Genomic DNA, 16,163 nt, shown 5'->3' on the forward strand with positions numbered 1-16,163 from the left:
CCGGCTCTAAGTGACTACATAAAAGACACAGAAACCCTGGATGGAAAATTAATGCAGCAATTAACTTGTGGAGATCCTACAAGTATCTCAATTATGCATCCATTTTAGTGAGTAATACCTTTCAGTGGCTGGCTGCTTTCCATCATTCTAGCAATGAGACCTGTTCTCTTAAGGGAATACCAATTTTTTTTAAAACATTGTGAAAGACCAAGGCACCTATCAAACTGTGAGTTTGAATGTCCAAATATATTTTGATATCATTTATCAGTTTCTTTGAACAAATCATCGTATTCAACAACAGATATGATGTATGGAGTCGTTCTGCCACCCAAAAAAAAACATTCAGACAACTGCACCCCAGAATGAATGTTGTTTATTGGCTGTGACAAGACAATTACTGTATCACTGACCCACCACTGTCAGCCTCACGGTGTTGTAAAGCAGTGGTGGAAAACACTTTTTAAATTTGACTCCACCTTTCTCTATCATCCTTCCTCATCTCTGATACCTGAAACGAAGGTTCGGGTTGGTAGGTCAAGCGTAAAAGACACAGCTTCATATGGTCCACATGATAGATGGGATGTTAACATTGTTGTCAACCTGTTGCCCAAAAACCCACAGCCTTTGAGGACAACTTCATCTGGAAGTAATGAGACCAATTGAAGTACTGGAGTAGCTATCCATCCTCTAGACTGGCTCTCAGTTGCTAGTATAATCCATCTCCTCTTGAACTGTAAAATAACAATAAACTTTCTAAGACTTAAAGCTGATAACTTTGACGGACCAACTGTTACTTCTTACTCTGCTGTGTCCAAAAACAACCTGTCACTTAAAGACTACTTACAGACTTAAGGATGTGTCAATGGAATTTGCAATTGTTATGTGACTACATTGTAGCTGATTTACTTCCTAGAGTCCCCTGACGGGTGTCCTGTCTCTCTTGCAGGAAGTATGCAAGGAGAGAGAATCCATATACACAACATATTATTTGTGCAGGCTAGTATCTGCTTGGCTTGACCTTTAGCAGTACAAACCATAATATATATATTACATTTGATACAACAGTAAACTGAGTTAAAATAGTATCTTTCAATCTATTAGTAAAACATTGTTGTTACGTAAACAGAGTTCCCCTACCTCAAAGAACTCATCTCACCCCATAACCCCTCCCACCCCCTCAGGTCAAGAAACTGTTTCCTCCTTCACACCCGCAGAGCACCTGGTGTCGATGGGGTACCACCTTCTGCTCCGCCCCTCAACTGTGGAACTCTCCCTCTTTAAGAAGGCTTAGAGTCTCAAAGACTTACATATACTGTCTGTACACATTGAATGATTTCATTTTCTACTATTTATTTACTAATTGGTTTTCGTATTTTTAATTTTATTAAAGATATAATAGGTAAGATTTTCCAAGAGTTGTATAACAACCTTGGCGGCTCATGAGAAAATATATCATTTCCAATTTTGGAGTGGCCTGCTAATTAACAGTCAATTATCTTCCAGCCTTTGATGTGGTAAGCTTTCCTTCTTGGCTTATTTTGTGAAACCACTGACAATCAAACTTGAGGTGGAGGAAAGCATGCAAGTGAAGACAAGATTTGGGGGCACTGTTACTCATATTTTAATTTATTTTCTGTTACCTATTGCAGCTTTAACAAGGGAACATTTCTGAGACAATGTTAGGACATGACTGAGGTCAAACAAGTTTACATCACAGCAATTTTTTCCCCAAGAATCACAGAGGAGACCTTTCACAGAAAGTTCACCTTTTTCAACGTAAAGAACAAACATTTGCATTTCGCCAAAGTTATGCAGACATTTTCGCCCCAGCCTGTGGCCAACTTATGAATTTTCATCGTTGGAAATTGTTAGCGTTCTTCAAACAACAGTGTCCTCTCTCTCCCTTTCACAATCTCGCTCTTCAGCCTCCTTGTGTGTGAACACTGGTAGTCAGGGGCCAGAATAAAGAACTGTAGAGATGGAACATTAGAATACATTGCAAATCATAACAATGATGATACAGAACAGGCTGTGCATTGACTACAACAAAAGGGACGTTGACTGTACCCATAATGAGTGGTCAGATTGTCTCATTGTTCCGACATTCTGATTCTAGAACACAAAGGGATAACTCTGGCCATTCAGAAGTCTTGGCTCTGGAACTCAGAGAAGAAGTATAAAGCCCTTCTCTCTTCTTCTTGACTTCTGTAAAATGTTAGTCATGCACATTTTTAATCAGCAGCAGATAATGTTGTCTTTATTTTACAGACATGAGCTGATGGGTATTGATTTCAGTTAATCTGAGAAAAAGAAAATATAGGGACCGGAATCCGCTCTACTGTAAGGCCCTCAGCATTTCAGATGAGTTGAGATTGCAGTGGCATTTCTCAGACAGGTGCTGTTGACAGGAAACCTGAAGGAAATGCAATTGCTTGTTTTTATGCATATACTGTACACCAGATACACATAACGCTCATCGCAAAGCAAACAGTGTAGGTTTCCATTCAACCAATTGTCTGTAAGCAAAGTAATACAAAATTATGAAAGAGGTTGACGTGAAAGTAATTTAAAAGGCCCAAAGAACATGCCATCCACCTTCTATTTCCATCAATTAGATATATTTTTCTGTTTCTTCAGGTGTGGTTTAAAGACAGTGGCTGTTGTTGTTAATACAAGTGTCCAAGAAACTGATCTCCATCTCCTTCCATGAGCAGTGAGAAAGGTATGATTGAATTAACCCTAGCGGAAGTGTTCCCCAAGCATGCACAGTCCAGCTAGCGTGGATGGCCTGTGTTTGTAGTAAATGAGATGGCCTCATTATTTCTCAAGAGGGATGGTGGTCTTTGTGCAACTCATGCATAAAAGCAACTCTGCAGGGGTTTGGAGTGTGCTACTCTGATCCATACTCCGCCCATGCTTACTTCCAAGCCACTCAGCCCAGCAGCCTGCTATAGAACTGGGGCTGGATGAAGAGGAAGAAGAAGACAAGAAGAGGAGAGTGGAAGATAATCTAAATTCCTTTTCACCTCCTCCTCTCTGGGAAACAACACCAATTTACTATTCTGAATCGGATGGTAATCAGAGGATGAAAGGAGCTATACAGTAGCCTAGCCCTAGACAACTGGCAGAAGACAGGCACTGTATATCCTAACTTTACTTCCTAAATACCTCTTATTTTTCTCTGTTGTTTCTCAGTTCATTCACAAACATCGACACGATAAATAAGCCTCTCAAGTGAACAAACTTGACCTAAAAGCAATGTGTTCAATAAAAAAGAGTGGATGAGGTGCAGTTATCAAATGCTGTCTTGCGACAAGGATGGGGGAGGGGAGGGGGGTTGAGTTCAACGGCCTGTACTGCCTTCCCCTCGCCTGTTCTCCGGAAGCTGTCAAGTACGTGGGAGTTGTAGTGCTATTAAATTTTAGAATTATTTAGCCTCTCAAAGAAAAATGTTTTATGAAGGTATTAAATATAGTATTCATCATAGAATACATTTTTAAACATTATTTGACATTACACAGATTGATGATTTGTGTTTTTGAGGGGCCAATCCAGTTTCAAAGTTTTTAAATAAACTTCAACTTCCAAACTGCCCTGTTTTTTGTACGCAAGCGCTGCGGACGTGATCAGATAGGGTGGAAATGACCGTGGATCGAGCGTATTCTCTGGCGGTAAAGGCATATTTTATAGACATGGAACACATTACCTCATAAATTTAGACGGAAGTTTCTCTGATCCTGATCTCTTACAAAAGTGATAAACTTTTTGCAAAACTCTCGGAACGTATTAAGTAGCCTATTATCAGCACGGTCATTTCAACGTCCTAAATCTGTGGGGGTACCCAGTAAAAACAGGAGTACGATTTTTCCATCTGCAAAATGCCACGGAATAGTAAGGACTCTGTCATCCAGAAGATAGCCAGGCAAGCATATGTCACGTTTAAAAACTTTAACGCGTCCGCTATTGGGGACAACAAGACGCTTTTGGACAGTCAAGGTAATCTTGTCAGCCTCCTCACTGAAATCAGGGCTGCGGATCTAAACATTGCTCCTAGGCAATCGACAGACAGCAAACCGGACCGTACTCCGCCGGTCACGTACATGCATATCTGCGAGACTGACGCCTTCAGTATGGGGGTTTTTCTTCTGAAAAGCGGGGCGTCTATTCCGTTGCACGACCACCCGGGGATGAACGGGATGTTAAAAGTTTTGTACGGTAAAGTCAGTATACGGTGTTTTGACAAGTTGGAGAAACCGCCAGACACAGAGAATGATACACAGTTCGACCCCCCTTTGCCTGCTTTCCAGAACGACTCTTTGAGGCGGTCGATCCTCCGGTCTACTGGTGAATACTCAGAAGACAGCGGTCCATGTATCCTGACCCCTGAGCAGGACAACTTGCATCAGATAGACGCAGTTGAGGGACCTGCAGCCTTTCTTGATATTCTGGCACCACCTTATGACCCGGACGATGGGAGGGACTGCCATTACTACAAAGTGTTACAGACAGTTGTAGGTACAGACAAGAAGTTGGAACAACACGAAGAGGGGGAAGAAATGTGGTTACTTGAAATCCCACAACCCGAGGATTTCTGGTGCGGTGGTGAACCATACCCTGGCCCCGCGGTGTCGATCTAATCAGATGATATCACCTGGACGAAATTCCCGTTAGCGTTGACGGGACACAGAGTTAAATACACACGAGTATATCTTCCTCAATTGAGTACGAGATAGAATGGCTAGGACGCGATTACGCATTGGAGACAATTTTACGCATCTTGACTAGAATCATAATTCCACGTTGTGCTTCACGCAGACATTCTTGCATGGTGTGAGGCGTAACACAAACTCGCTTAAATATTTACGCCAATGCCTGTTACTTAAATTCCTATAGCCTATCTGCCTTATTTGAATATTGAATGTCTACTTATAAAGCTTTCTAAACATCAACAATGACCCAAAAGTGCACACTACCTATATACCATTGGCCTATATTGTGCTTAATTTATTTAAAACAAAACCATGTGTTATTCTATCCCAGGACATAGCCCCATAGATAAAGTTACTATGTATTCCATCCATGATGACTTTACAATGAAACTTATTGATTGAAAAATCTGAAGGACTATTGTGACGACATCACAGCTGCTTTTATCATTCATGTCTCTTGTTTAGTGTTTCTGAATGTATGTAGAGCAATAAAGCAAATGTGGTCTTTCATCTAAACAACTTGAAGCCTTCATCTTTATCTCTTCCTGTCAGGCAATACATTTGGGGTCAGTGTGGTCATCAAAAAACACAGAGACCGAGTAAAAAGAGGAGATTACGTTGTGAAAATTGATCACCCGACACAGCTCAAAACCCAGAAAACGTTATTTTACATTGTGTTTCATTGAAATACATGAATACCTTGCAACCATAAGCATCATTATGCTGAATGATATATTTGGAATTGTAAATGATTATCAGGAAAAATAAATAAGTTATAGTTCCAGTTGATCATTGTAGTTGCCAGTGTCAGTGAAGCCTATCACATCAAGCAAGTGGTGCAGTTGCAACAAAGAAGTCAAAGTGTAAAAACAGATGGTGAAGTTGATATGTTATGCCACTCAATACTCCTCAGTTCTATCTGTCTCTGATGTTCACTTAGCTACAAGACACACTATACAGAGATGTAAAGACAGAGGTTTCTCACGTTATCAGATAACATATATGCTATCAATGAGACAAGGTCCGCAATTTTTCTTTTTACATTTGACTTTTTTTGTGTGTGACGCATTTGGTTCTTGCCGGTGTTTATATGGTAAATTATCAGAGGGCGAACATCCAGTTTAGTGCCTCTTCATAGAGCTTAATCTGAAGTAGTATCATCTGTATTTCTCATTTATGAAACTTGATGTTTCTATGTGATTTGAAGACAAAACAAACATATTTTTGTATACATTTGGAACCAGTATTTAGGCTATTAGTGTCCTATTATGATAGATCCCTGTTTGAAGCAAATGATAGATCTTTCCTCGTGTTCCAATTTGTGATGGTTGTGTGAACCCACGAAAGTGAGTGGGTGAGTGCCCTTGTGAAACTCTGACTCAGTTATGGCTGACTCTTCACGGGAATTACCCTTCGATGTGCTACTTTCCAACAATAACATTGTATTAATGTCATCCAATGCTTGTTTTATTTGTTTCTTTATTCGACACGTAATAACCTGAACATTTATATTAAGAGTTCCGTCATTAACATTTAATATGAGTCTCAAAACATTCACAAAACAAACGTCAATGTCAAGTTGGTATGAGTTTCTATTATTTACATTCTGCATTTGTTTAGACGTAAACCACAGCTGCAACATGTTCGAGTTACACCACGCAAAGTGTACAAAAATATATATATATATATTCAAACTTTCATTTTAAATGACAAATGTACAGTTCAATTAAAGCGTATTATCCCTGTCAATACCCAAAAGACATGTAAAACAAGGCACAAAAAGGAGGATACAATGAACAAGCATGTTAGAATGAACCGTCAAATAAATAAGTTAAAACATTATTACTCCAAATTTATTGCCAACATATTACTTTTTCCTATGCATTGTTATGCATAGGCATATTTGGCGCGGCGCATCAGTAGACACTCTTTAACATATGTACTTCCCTCTTTTCTTAAAATGAATGGCTACTTTAATGACTTCGGTAGACTATGCAAACAAAGCCGTATCATTCAATCGCAATCCAATTTAGTAGATCATGAGAATGATCAGAGCACATGGGTTCGTGCGCAATTACGCACGGTTTGAAATGTAAGGAATTCATTTCCATTAAATGAGGCTATGGCCGCGAAACATTGTCCCGTACAATAATTTTGCAGCTTGGACTCATTTTTACCGTAGTCTCATAAATTGAACTATTTTAGAAGGATTACGGGTTGTATTGGTTAGAGAGAGACCAATGGTGACGAGTCTAAGAGCAAACTCCAGTCGTTGTGCTGCCGGACCGCTCAGAGTTCGTGCTATTTGAAGAAACGGATGATGACTTTCTCTCCTTCTGCCTGAGATGAATTTTAGTGTGCCTCTTACGCTCGTCGCTCCTTGCAAATTTGCGGCCACAGAAATCACAGGCAAATGGCTTCTCGCCTGTGTGCGTGCGAATGTGGGTGGTCAGATGATCACTACGGCTGAAATTCCTCATGCATATCCTACACTGGAAAGGTTTGTGTCCAGTGTGGATGCGGATATGTCTGGTCAGTTCATCAGAGCGGGAGAAACGCCTATCGCAGCCCTCCGCCGGGCATGGATAGGGGCGTTCATGTACCGGGGTTTTGCTCGGTCGGTTGGGGTATTTTCTGGGTCGCAGTATTGGCCTAAGGGGCAGGTTCTGAGGACTGTAAGCCGTGGGCAGCCTAGGCCCATCAGTAGCCGGTCCACCGAGGGTGAAGTTCCTAATAGTGTTCAGAGGTGTCAGGGGCGGAGGTACTCTGAACGAGTCGAGGGGGCATGGGAATGGTTTGCGGTCAGGGATGCCCTGCATGTCTCTTTGACAAGTGGGTTGAAAGTAGCCGGAGTAGTCGGAGATGATCGGAAACATCCCAGAGTCTGTCGTTGGTTTAGGCGAGGAATAGGATGGGGGTGGGTAGGAGATGGGGCAGGTGGAGGTGGACAGGAAGGCGGATGGGTCTTGGTAGACCTCCCCACATCCCGAGTAAGGGGGCGGGGGAGAGTAGATGTGATGTTCCATGTCCGCCTGGTTCTGCGCCATAGTGCAGCTCAGAGTGCTGGAGAAGTGGTTTGGGGAGACGGAAGAGGCCGGCGAGGAGGATGCTGAGGATGGCTGGGGCTGGGTCATGCCAAAGATGCCAGCGCTGACGATATTTATAACGCTCTCCGGATTCCAATTTCCAGTGTACGGAGAGTCGATGGAGAACTTTCCCATGTAAGTGAATGTCTGGTTGCGGTGCGCAGCCGGTTGAGAGAAGCCACTGGAATACGACAGATCAAGGGACCGTTTCTCTGAACTCATATCTCCATTCATTAAACCATCTGAAATATGAAAAGAAGGACCTCATTAGACGGCAGTCACCAAACAATAACGACACACACAAATCTTGAGTTTTCATGTGAGTTCCACTGCGCACCACATTTTTGCAATGATCTAGTGCGCGCAGCCCGCCCCCCGAGCCAAGTGACTAATTAGGCTAATTGTTTCTTCACTGAGAGCTGCAGTACCTTCATTTTAACACACTAAACTACATTTTCAGACATATTCTGGTCAAATTATTCAGTCCCTGCCACCAACATGTGGAACTATGTCTGCATCTTCCTTCATTCAAACAATTGACAGATCATTTCAAACATTTGACCACACATATAAAAATAAACAAACAGAAATGAACTTTCACCACTGACAAACGCAAATGTATACAATTAAATAAAGTTCCCACTGATATCAAGAGTACAAGACAACAGCTTACCTGAGGCTCCGCTAAGTTGGTCGTAATGACCTCCCAAATCACCGTTAGGAAAGATTGCAACGGATGCAGGCAGGCCTGTGGCAATATCATCCACCGAGTAGATGCCTTCAGACACCGGGTGCACGAACCCACCGAGGCTCACCGGAATTTTCTCTAAGGTTTTGGCTGTCATGATCAAACTAAAGTTTTATCGCTTAGCCTCCACGATGTAACTTACGGTAGAGCAGATTATTTCTGAGAATGAAAGATCTCAATGTCCTTGCTCTAACTGTAACATCTGATCAGCTACTAAGAAGTTGCTAATAGTATCTCATGCGCCTGGGACACCTAGAGAGCCTTCAGAGCAGCTTTCCTGGCTGTTTCAGTGAATGACAGACCGTCAGAGCACGGGGTAGCGGTAGTATGCATTTATCCGGAGCCATTCAATGTGCCACTACGTCATTGCCCATAAAAGGACTGTGTGTTAAAAAAAAAAGGCGCTGGGGGAGCCGATTGGCTCCAGGCTGTGTGACGACAACAAAGAACACTTGTCAATGGAGAACCCACAAGCAAAGTCTCCAGTAAAGATAGTAAAAAATATTTGTTTTCCACATCTTATAATTTAAACAATAGGCGGATGATCGCCTAAATTAAGAAATGTAGCCTGCAACATTCGTATTTTGGAATCAGTGACAAAACATCTACTGTGTAGTATCATTTTATAAATGTTTTCCCTCATGGCACATTAAACTTGAAGAGGAATTCCGGTTCTTCTGTCGGAACCATACATGGTTACATCCGGGTAAATCAAACAACACCCCTACATGGGGTCTATTCCGGAATATAGGCATCGGAAACTGACGAGTCTTACCGAGCAGAAAGAAGCCGCTGAACTGCCATCGCTAACCACAATCAAATGAGACACCTTTACTGTATTGGACTTGGAAACTTTGTCAGTCTCATATGAATAATCTTTAGGAAAGAATATCACGTTTAGTTATGATCTATTTATAGGCTATAAACGGTGAAGGAAATAGGATGTGTGCTATTTTAAAATGCCTTTTTTTCAAAAGCATGGCAGTTGATATAAATCATGTCCGAAATTGGATATAGGCTATATAGGCTAAGGCTAACAATACGATTAGGCAATAGGGAGGCTAGCCTACCTGACCATTAGTTTTATTAACCAATTATTTGTCGGCAATATTTGGGTTCAAAACTGTTGCCCTCCGGTGGTGTTCTAGGGAACTGAATGCTTCTATTCAAGAGATTTTCATTGAAGCAGAGCAAGTCTATAACCTATTCAAATGTACGGTTCAGTTGACAAACATTTCCGTTATGAAGAGGCGATAAGGCGACACAATCTTTTTGTACGGTATTGACTCGGTATTTTGGTAAAGTCCCCACGTGGGTTGAGAAAGTTGACTGTCAAAAATAGCTCGGTGGGCGCGAGGGGAGTTTGGGTGGAATATAATTTCCAGACTTGTTTGTCGGCGTCGATCAAATAGGCTAATGTGAGATGCGTTGTAACCAATTGATGCTGAAACAGGCTAGCCTAAACTAGGCCTATGGACTCTTGCAAGATGAATACTGAAAACAAAGTAGGCCTACCTACTGAAACTAACTGACTGTAAAATACATACGCTAATCATAAAACTATTATGGGCCACAGTCAATAATCGCCTAGACCTACTTGGTTTGCCTATATTGCCTATAAAAAAACTATGGTCTAATTTGAGATGGATCGTTTGGCTATGCCTACTTGTTTGAAAATGCTAGGAGTATCATAATCACTCTTCTCATAAATCAGGTTAAAGTCAATAAAAGGTGTCAATGCGAACTCAATTAATTTAAAAGGCGCCAATTTGCTGCGTGCACTTATTCGCACGAAAAGCGAAAGGCACGGCAGCTGCCGTGCCTTTCGCTCTTCGTAGCCGTGTCTGTCTGTCAGGTTCGTAGTGATTATCCTAATGGGAGATGACTGTGAATAAAAGGTACCGCATTATCATCCCCTAAATTAGCTTGTACTTTGTCGTTTTCAAGTTGTTGGCAAAGGTGAAAAAACATCCGGATAACTGCTTCTACTGCTAAAACAGCGTATACCCATGCCTATCAGGCAACTCATGCACGTTTCCGTGGTTCACTCCCCCTTATAGGTGAGTGTGCAATATCTAACAAGTGAGACTGCAGATGTTATTGCATTGCGGGCAGTAGGTTAAAGACTTTGCCCTGCAACTGATTTTACTTTCTGTGTTCAAAATCTTAATGTAAACATTTTAATTGACTGTTGGACTGACATTGGTACACACCTCCATCTGTTTTTTTACGCCACTAGCCTACCTGTTGCTACACAATTTCGACCAAAAGTTTGGCCTGTTTGTATGTGTGATGCTGCATGGTATTTAATTTATTGTTCTTAATCCCAGTGTTTTATGTGAACAAAATCCATCATTAATCCCTGCAGAAAATCACAATTGTATTTGTCCGTCTCTACAAGTAGCCTATCCTCTTTACAGTAGGTGCGTGGACTATCTTAAAATACATCCTGTGGACTATGGAATACCTATCCAAACACCCAAGATGTGTTTATGCTCGAGTCTGTTCCACAATTAGGCTACATTTAGCTCATAATGTACTTTGATACTTTCAAACTTTTGATCCAGACAATAAATACTTGTTCATAGCTTTCACCTCTACTTCAGTTTCGTCACTATGAATGTTGCCACTGTCCTACACTCGACTTTCACAATGCACTGTATGAAACATCAAAGATGAGCGATGTGGTCCAACATTCGTGGCCCTCTCTCAGAAGAGAACTGGAAGAAGGCGATATTTCAGAGGTAGTGAAGAGTAGCCTATGTGTACACCACCAACAACAGACAAATGCCTCTTTATAAAGCAGGCCTGTATACTTTCCTATCTAATTTATACAGTGATTTATAAACAAAAGTCAAAAGTATAAACAGAAGTCAAAAGTACAATTAGCCTATAGCGCTATCATTTACAGCAAATCAAAAATCCAGAATCCAAGAACTTAGACCAAATCCTTAACCCTTCAGTCAGTCACAATAATGAATGAAATTAATCAACGAATAATCTAGTGCAAACTGTCACATGTTTAGCCCTACAGCACACTGAGAGCTAAACCACAGCTCATCTCGCCTGACCTCACTTCTCCCACCTTAATCACAAACAACACGACGCCTTAGTTTTGTTCCACAGTGAGTGTCACACTACCATAAATACACTCATTAGACCATGCAGTTACACTGCTATTGTCATCCTCACGTGGTGAACCGCGCAATTATATGTTACATAGGAAATTAATTAGTTTTTATCTCCACCTATCAATGATCATCTTCATTCTCGCGCGAGGCTGCAGGTCAGGGTTACCGTTTTCATTCCAAGGATGATTACAGATCATATTCAGTAAAACTATCTGACAGAAGAAATTATGTCGACAGAATTGTAACTTGTAAATTGTAGCTCTGCAGATCAAGTCAGATGTGCTTGACAACTCGACTGCCGGGTGACAACCCGCGAGACACACAACTTTTACATCTTCCGTCTGTTTCAAGACGGTTACGCGCAGGAGGGCCTTTGCTGCCGAGCCTGTCAGGTTGACGACATTTTTACCGCTAATGGCCGCCTCGTGAATAAATATGTGGAGCCGTTTATTTGACAGAATGGTGACAGAGAAGCGGTAGCCATGCTGATAGCGGCGTTAATGGGGGAAGCCCTTTAAACATTGTCTCAGTGCCTGTACGTCCATAATGAGACCACAGGTAATGAAGCTGCCCATTTTTACAAGCCACATTAATTGTTTCACTGGCCGTAGATCACCTGAAAGCTCTTCGAGAAGACGTCCTGACAGCAGCGGAATTTGTTCTTAGTTAAAATGCTAATTTCCCTTCGCTCTCCTATTTCACTTTTTGAGGGAGATTTAATTCTCCATTGATGAGTGATCTGGACATTATCTGATAAGGCGAGACTTTTATGCATACATGTTGTAGAATGATACGTAGCCTATGTGTCAGGACTCAGATATTCAGATAGGCCAATATGATTTGACATTTTCATTTTTAGAATCCTCCATTGAGAACTGATTTCTAAATTGGGTGTCAACTTAGAAGAATATGACCTGGTTTATGTGCTCACCAGGCCCAAACCTCCACCAGACATTTAGGACTGACTTGAGGTATGATGTTTAGTTGATGTTGGCTGCCAGACATAACATAACATGAGAGCATGGCAGACATAGTTCTAGATCTATGCTATATCTAGTCCACACTCAGTGCCTCACTCAAACAATGGTTTGTACAATTAGGCCTACAGGAAAGGTCATTCATATAGCATATTTAGAGCAGTTTTAGCAGTATACCATTAAAGCCTGTATTCTACCACAGCTTGTTCAAAGAAAGAGAGACAGACTCAGTAGCCTATCAGTAACACAAAAGCTCTAAAGTTCTGCCTCAGAACAGAGAAAACCTTCAAGTGCCGTTAGTTTAATTTGAATGTTTCGCATTTTCAGGCATTCTCGTGTCCTCCTCCGCAGATGAAATGAGGAAGCTGCTTTTACATCTTCAGATGGTTCTTGTTTTCTGTTGTTCTGCCCACACACTAAAAAATGTTTGCACACTGTACCGTGCCCAAGTGGCCCTTTCCTTGTGGGAGAATGGGCCCTGTCCTGATCTCAATGCCCGCTTGAGAAGGGGGGTTTGGGGTAAATGGGAGGGGAGGGGAGAGGGGGGGCAAAGCCTGCTGGGAATGATGGCCGAATGCACGCTACTCCCACTCGCCAACAGCCTCTCAGTGTAGCATCTTTCAGCGCATGTGCTCTGTGTCATCCGGGACTAAACCAAAGGGACACACAGTACTCTCTTAACTGATCTAGTACCTCCTGGGTTCTGTTTTCATAGTTGTTGGTCTTTTGAGTTCAATGGCTGTTAAAGCTAATAAAAGTTCCTAGAAAAGATCCTAGAATAGCTCATCAAATTCAGTCAAATTCAAACTATTAAAGATCAAAATAATAAATCAGAGAGAAACAGGAGAATTGGTGTAATGTGAGATAATTCTGTTAGTGTGTACATCAGCAGGGTTTGGTCAAATTGCCTTCTTATAGGCTCTAGCTGTGAGGTCATTTGGACAATATCTGATCTCTGGTCAGCCAGGTCAGGTCAGCCGTGGAGGACAAAGCTAAGAGCCATGCTGTCATCGTCCACCCACCACCTCAGTCCTGCCCGGGCCCTCTGACACCCCCCAACCTGCCTGTCTCCCTGGGGGGTGACTCTCTAAGACAGGACGTGGGAGACTTGCTGCATGGAACCAAAATTCTTTCTTTTTGTTTGCGTGGGTGGTTGTTTTTCTTGGTAATTTTGTGTAGGTGTTTCTTTTTTCTAGTGATGCTGACCATCAAAGCTCAGATTAATTTGGAGGAGGGGAAATGTGTGAAGTGAGATGTGTCCGTAAATAGAAAGGCTGTATTCGGGATTATCCTGATTTAAGATCCTATTGTAATTATCTGAGAATTAAATTAATCTGCCTTTAGATGCAGTTAACAATTTTGGCAGTTACTATTACAATAGTTGGTAGTTTATTTGAAATTAATAATTATATGCTTCTAACATTTAATACTATTTAATATTATATGAAATAGATTTATTTCACTCCTCTGTATTTACAGAAATCAGTGAAATGACAGATATAATAATGTGAAATTGTATATCATTTAAATATATAATGATAGACAAAGTTTTAAACTTAGTGTAGGTAATTGTATGAGCATTGACTGGCATAAACATTTCAGGGTTAAAATAATCCTTGTTAAAAACATTACAGGGTAGTAATATCTAAGTTAATATGGTTGAACACTGAAACATAATAAACCTCATGTATACCTTTCCACTCTAAAAAGTGAAAAATCAGCAATCAGAAAATTAATTTTCTTCAGAATAATATTATTCTCAACAGGAAAAGCTTGTCTGTGCTGCTAGTGGTAAAATTCCCCCTCATCAAGTACTCAGTCCACCCACCACCTTAGTGTCACCACAGAAAGCACAGAGTCAAAGTCCCCCATAAAATCCTATGGAAAACTCTAGATGAACAGTAGTTGGTGTAGTTGGTGCTGGTTCCGTACTCACATTATCATGCTGACTGGATGCAGAGTGCCGTTCTGAGAGGCTCCATCATGTGAGTGGGTTTATCCAGTACCGTAGTGAGGCTCCAGTAGCAGTCAGTGAAACATCTAGTCAGTTAGTTAGCCAGACAGTCAGTTTACCAACCAGCTAGGCAGCCAGCCAGTTCCACTAACAGAGAGATACTCCTGGGAAGCCTCTTCCTACTACTGATCCAATCTCTCCCTGCAAAGTGATAATCTATATTCCACAGCTTTCTATCCATTTAGGGGGTTGCATTTGGAATTTGGTGTAGGGGGAGAGGTGTGTGTGTGCGTTTGTGTGTAGGGGGTGAGTGACAATGCAGGGGCACAATAACTTCCAAACAAGAGAATGGAGTGGGTTATCGTCCGCTGTGCTTCTTGACATTGAAAATGTCATGGTAATCAGGGCCGAGCAACACCCTAAGGAAGCAGTGTGTCTGTGTATGTGTATGTGTGTGTGCCAGCTGATGTGTGTGTACATATGTACACATGTGTATACAAGTAGCTGACATGCCCATCGCTACTCAAATAACCACTGTAGCTCCTACAGACTTCATTCACTCTTACCTTCAAACTACATCCGACAAGGGGACTACCAAAAGCACCAACAAATTTTTTATGCAAGTAGAGAGTACGTCATATATGTCAAGATATTTTTGTACTTCTCAGACCTTGGTCTAGATCAGGCTCTCTCGGTCAGAACAGATAGCTTGTTTCTCATTAAATATAACCAAACCCTGCCCCACCAAACTGAGCTTCACCTTTGACACCTGACTTCTCTGGCACCATCATCAGAAGCCATTATCACTAATGCCCTGGAAAAGTCACGGACAAGCCCCCCTATCCTAACCCCCCATCATTTAATCGCTCGTCTGCGTCATTATTAGAGCTTCATTAATAATCATTCTCAGGATGGCGATGGAAGCTCTGATGATCTTCGGCCTGGAGCAGAGGGGTGGGAGGGAATTATCAAGGGGGGGTTGGGGGCAAGGGAGAAAAATCAAAATGGAGGAAAAGGGGAGGGAGGGAAATTGAGCGAATGACAGTTACAGAGTGAGAGATGTGGATCTCTGACTAGGAAAGAACATTGAGATATCCGTAACCCCCCATCCTCCTTCCCTTCCTCCCCCCTTCCCTCCCTGCCCCTTTCAAAGCAGGACTAAGCTGACCTGACGCACACACGCCACAGAGAAGACAAAGACAAACAGAGTCATGCATAAAGAGATAGAGACATTAAGCAAATGGCATCATTAAAGTGTTTAATCTTCACCTGCGTAGAGTTCAGAGTTATGGTGCATCGGCATTGTCTCATTGGCTCTCCCCGGACGTGGTCATGTGTCAGAGCTGGGTAACAAATGAGGGGCCTTAATCGCTCTTTAATTTACTACCAGCCGTCCAGGAAGCAGGGGAACTGGTTAGAAGCTTCACCACGCCGCTACCCCTGTCAAAGTTTACCCATTAAGCTCAGAATCAATCACTCGCTACGTTTGGTCAGTAATGAATGGGTGCCTATCAGCCCCATTAGATCTTTATGAAGCAAGTGCTCGGAAATATTAAAC

At 41.8% G+C, this 16,163-nt stretch overlaps 2 protein-coding genes across 3 annotated transcripts; one reads left to right on the top strand and one right to left on the bottom strand.

The window, feature by feature from the left end:
• Positions 1 to 3,662: 3,662 nt before the first annotated feature.
• Positions 3,663 to 5,206, top strand: adoa (2-aminoethanethiol (cysteamine) dioxygenase a). The gene has a single exon (XM_067245090.1). It carries the CDS (start codon positions 3,879 to 3,881, stop codon positions 4,635 to 4,637), a length of 759 nt encoding a protein of 252 aa, XP_067101191.1. The 5' UTR covers positions 3,663 to 3,878; the 3' UTR covers positions 4,638 to 5,206.
• A 970-nt stretch (positions 5,207 to 6,176) lies between these two features.
• On the bottom strand, positions 6,177 to 14,657 carry egr2b (early growth response 2b). 2 transcript variants are annotated; one of them, XM_067244681.1, is made up of 2 exons: positions 14,588 to 14,657; positions 6,177 to 8,037 (listed from the first exon to the last, which is right to left on the bottom strand). In XM_067244681.1, the coding sequence occupies exon 2, from the start codon at positions 8,027 to 8,029 to the stop codon at positions 6,962 to 6,964; it is 1,068 nt and encodes a 355-aa protein (XP_067100782.1). In that variant the 5' UTR covers positions 8,030 to 8,037; positions 14,588 to 14,657; the 3' UTR covers positions 6,177 to 6,961. The 2 variants fall into 2 exon arrangements, with proteins under 2 accessions (XP_067100782.1, XP_067100781.1); XM_067244680.1 differs by lacking the exon at positions 14,588 to 14,657 and adding an exon at positions 8,469 to 8,819.
• Between the last annotated feature and the right edge of the window lie 1,506 nt (positions 14,658 to 16,163).

The sequence above is a fragment of the Osmerus mordax genome, chromosome 10, assembly GCF_038355195.1.
Source record: "Osmerus mordax isolate fOsmMor3 chromosome 10, fOsmMor3.pri, whole genome shotgun sequence".
In the NCBI taxonomy this organism is placed as follows: domain Eukaryota; kingdom Metazoa; phylum Chordata; class Actinopteri; order Osmeriformes; family Osmeridae; genus Osmerus; species Osmerus mordax.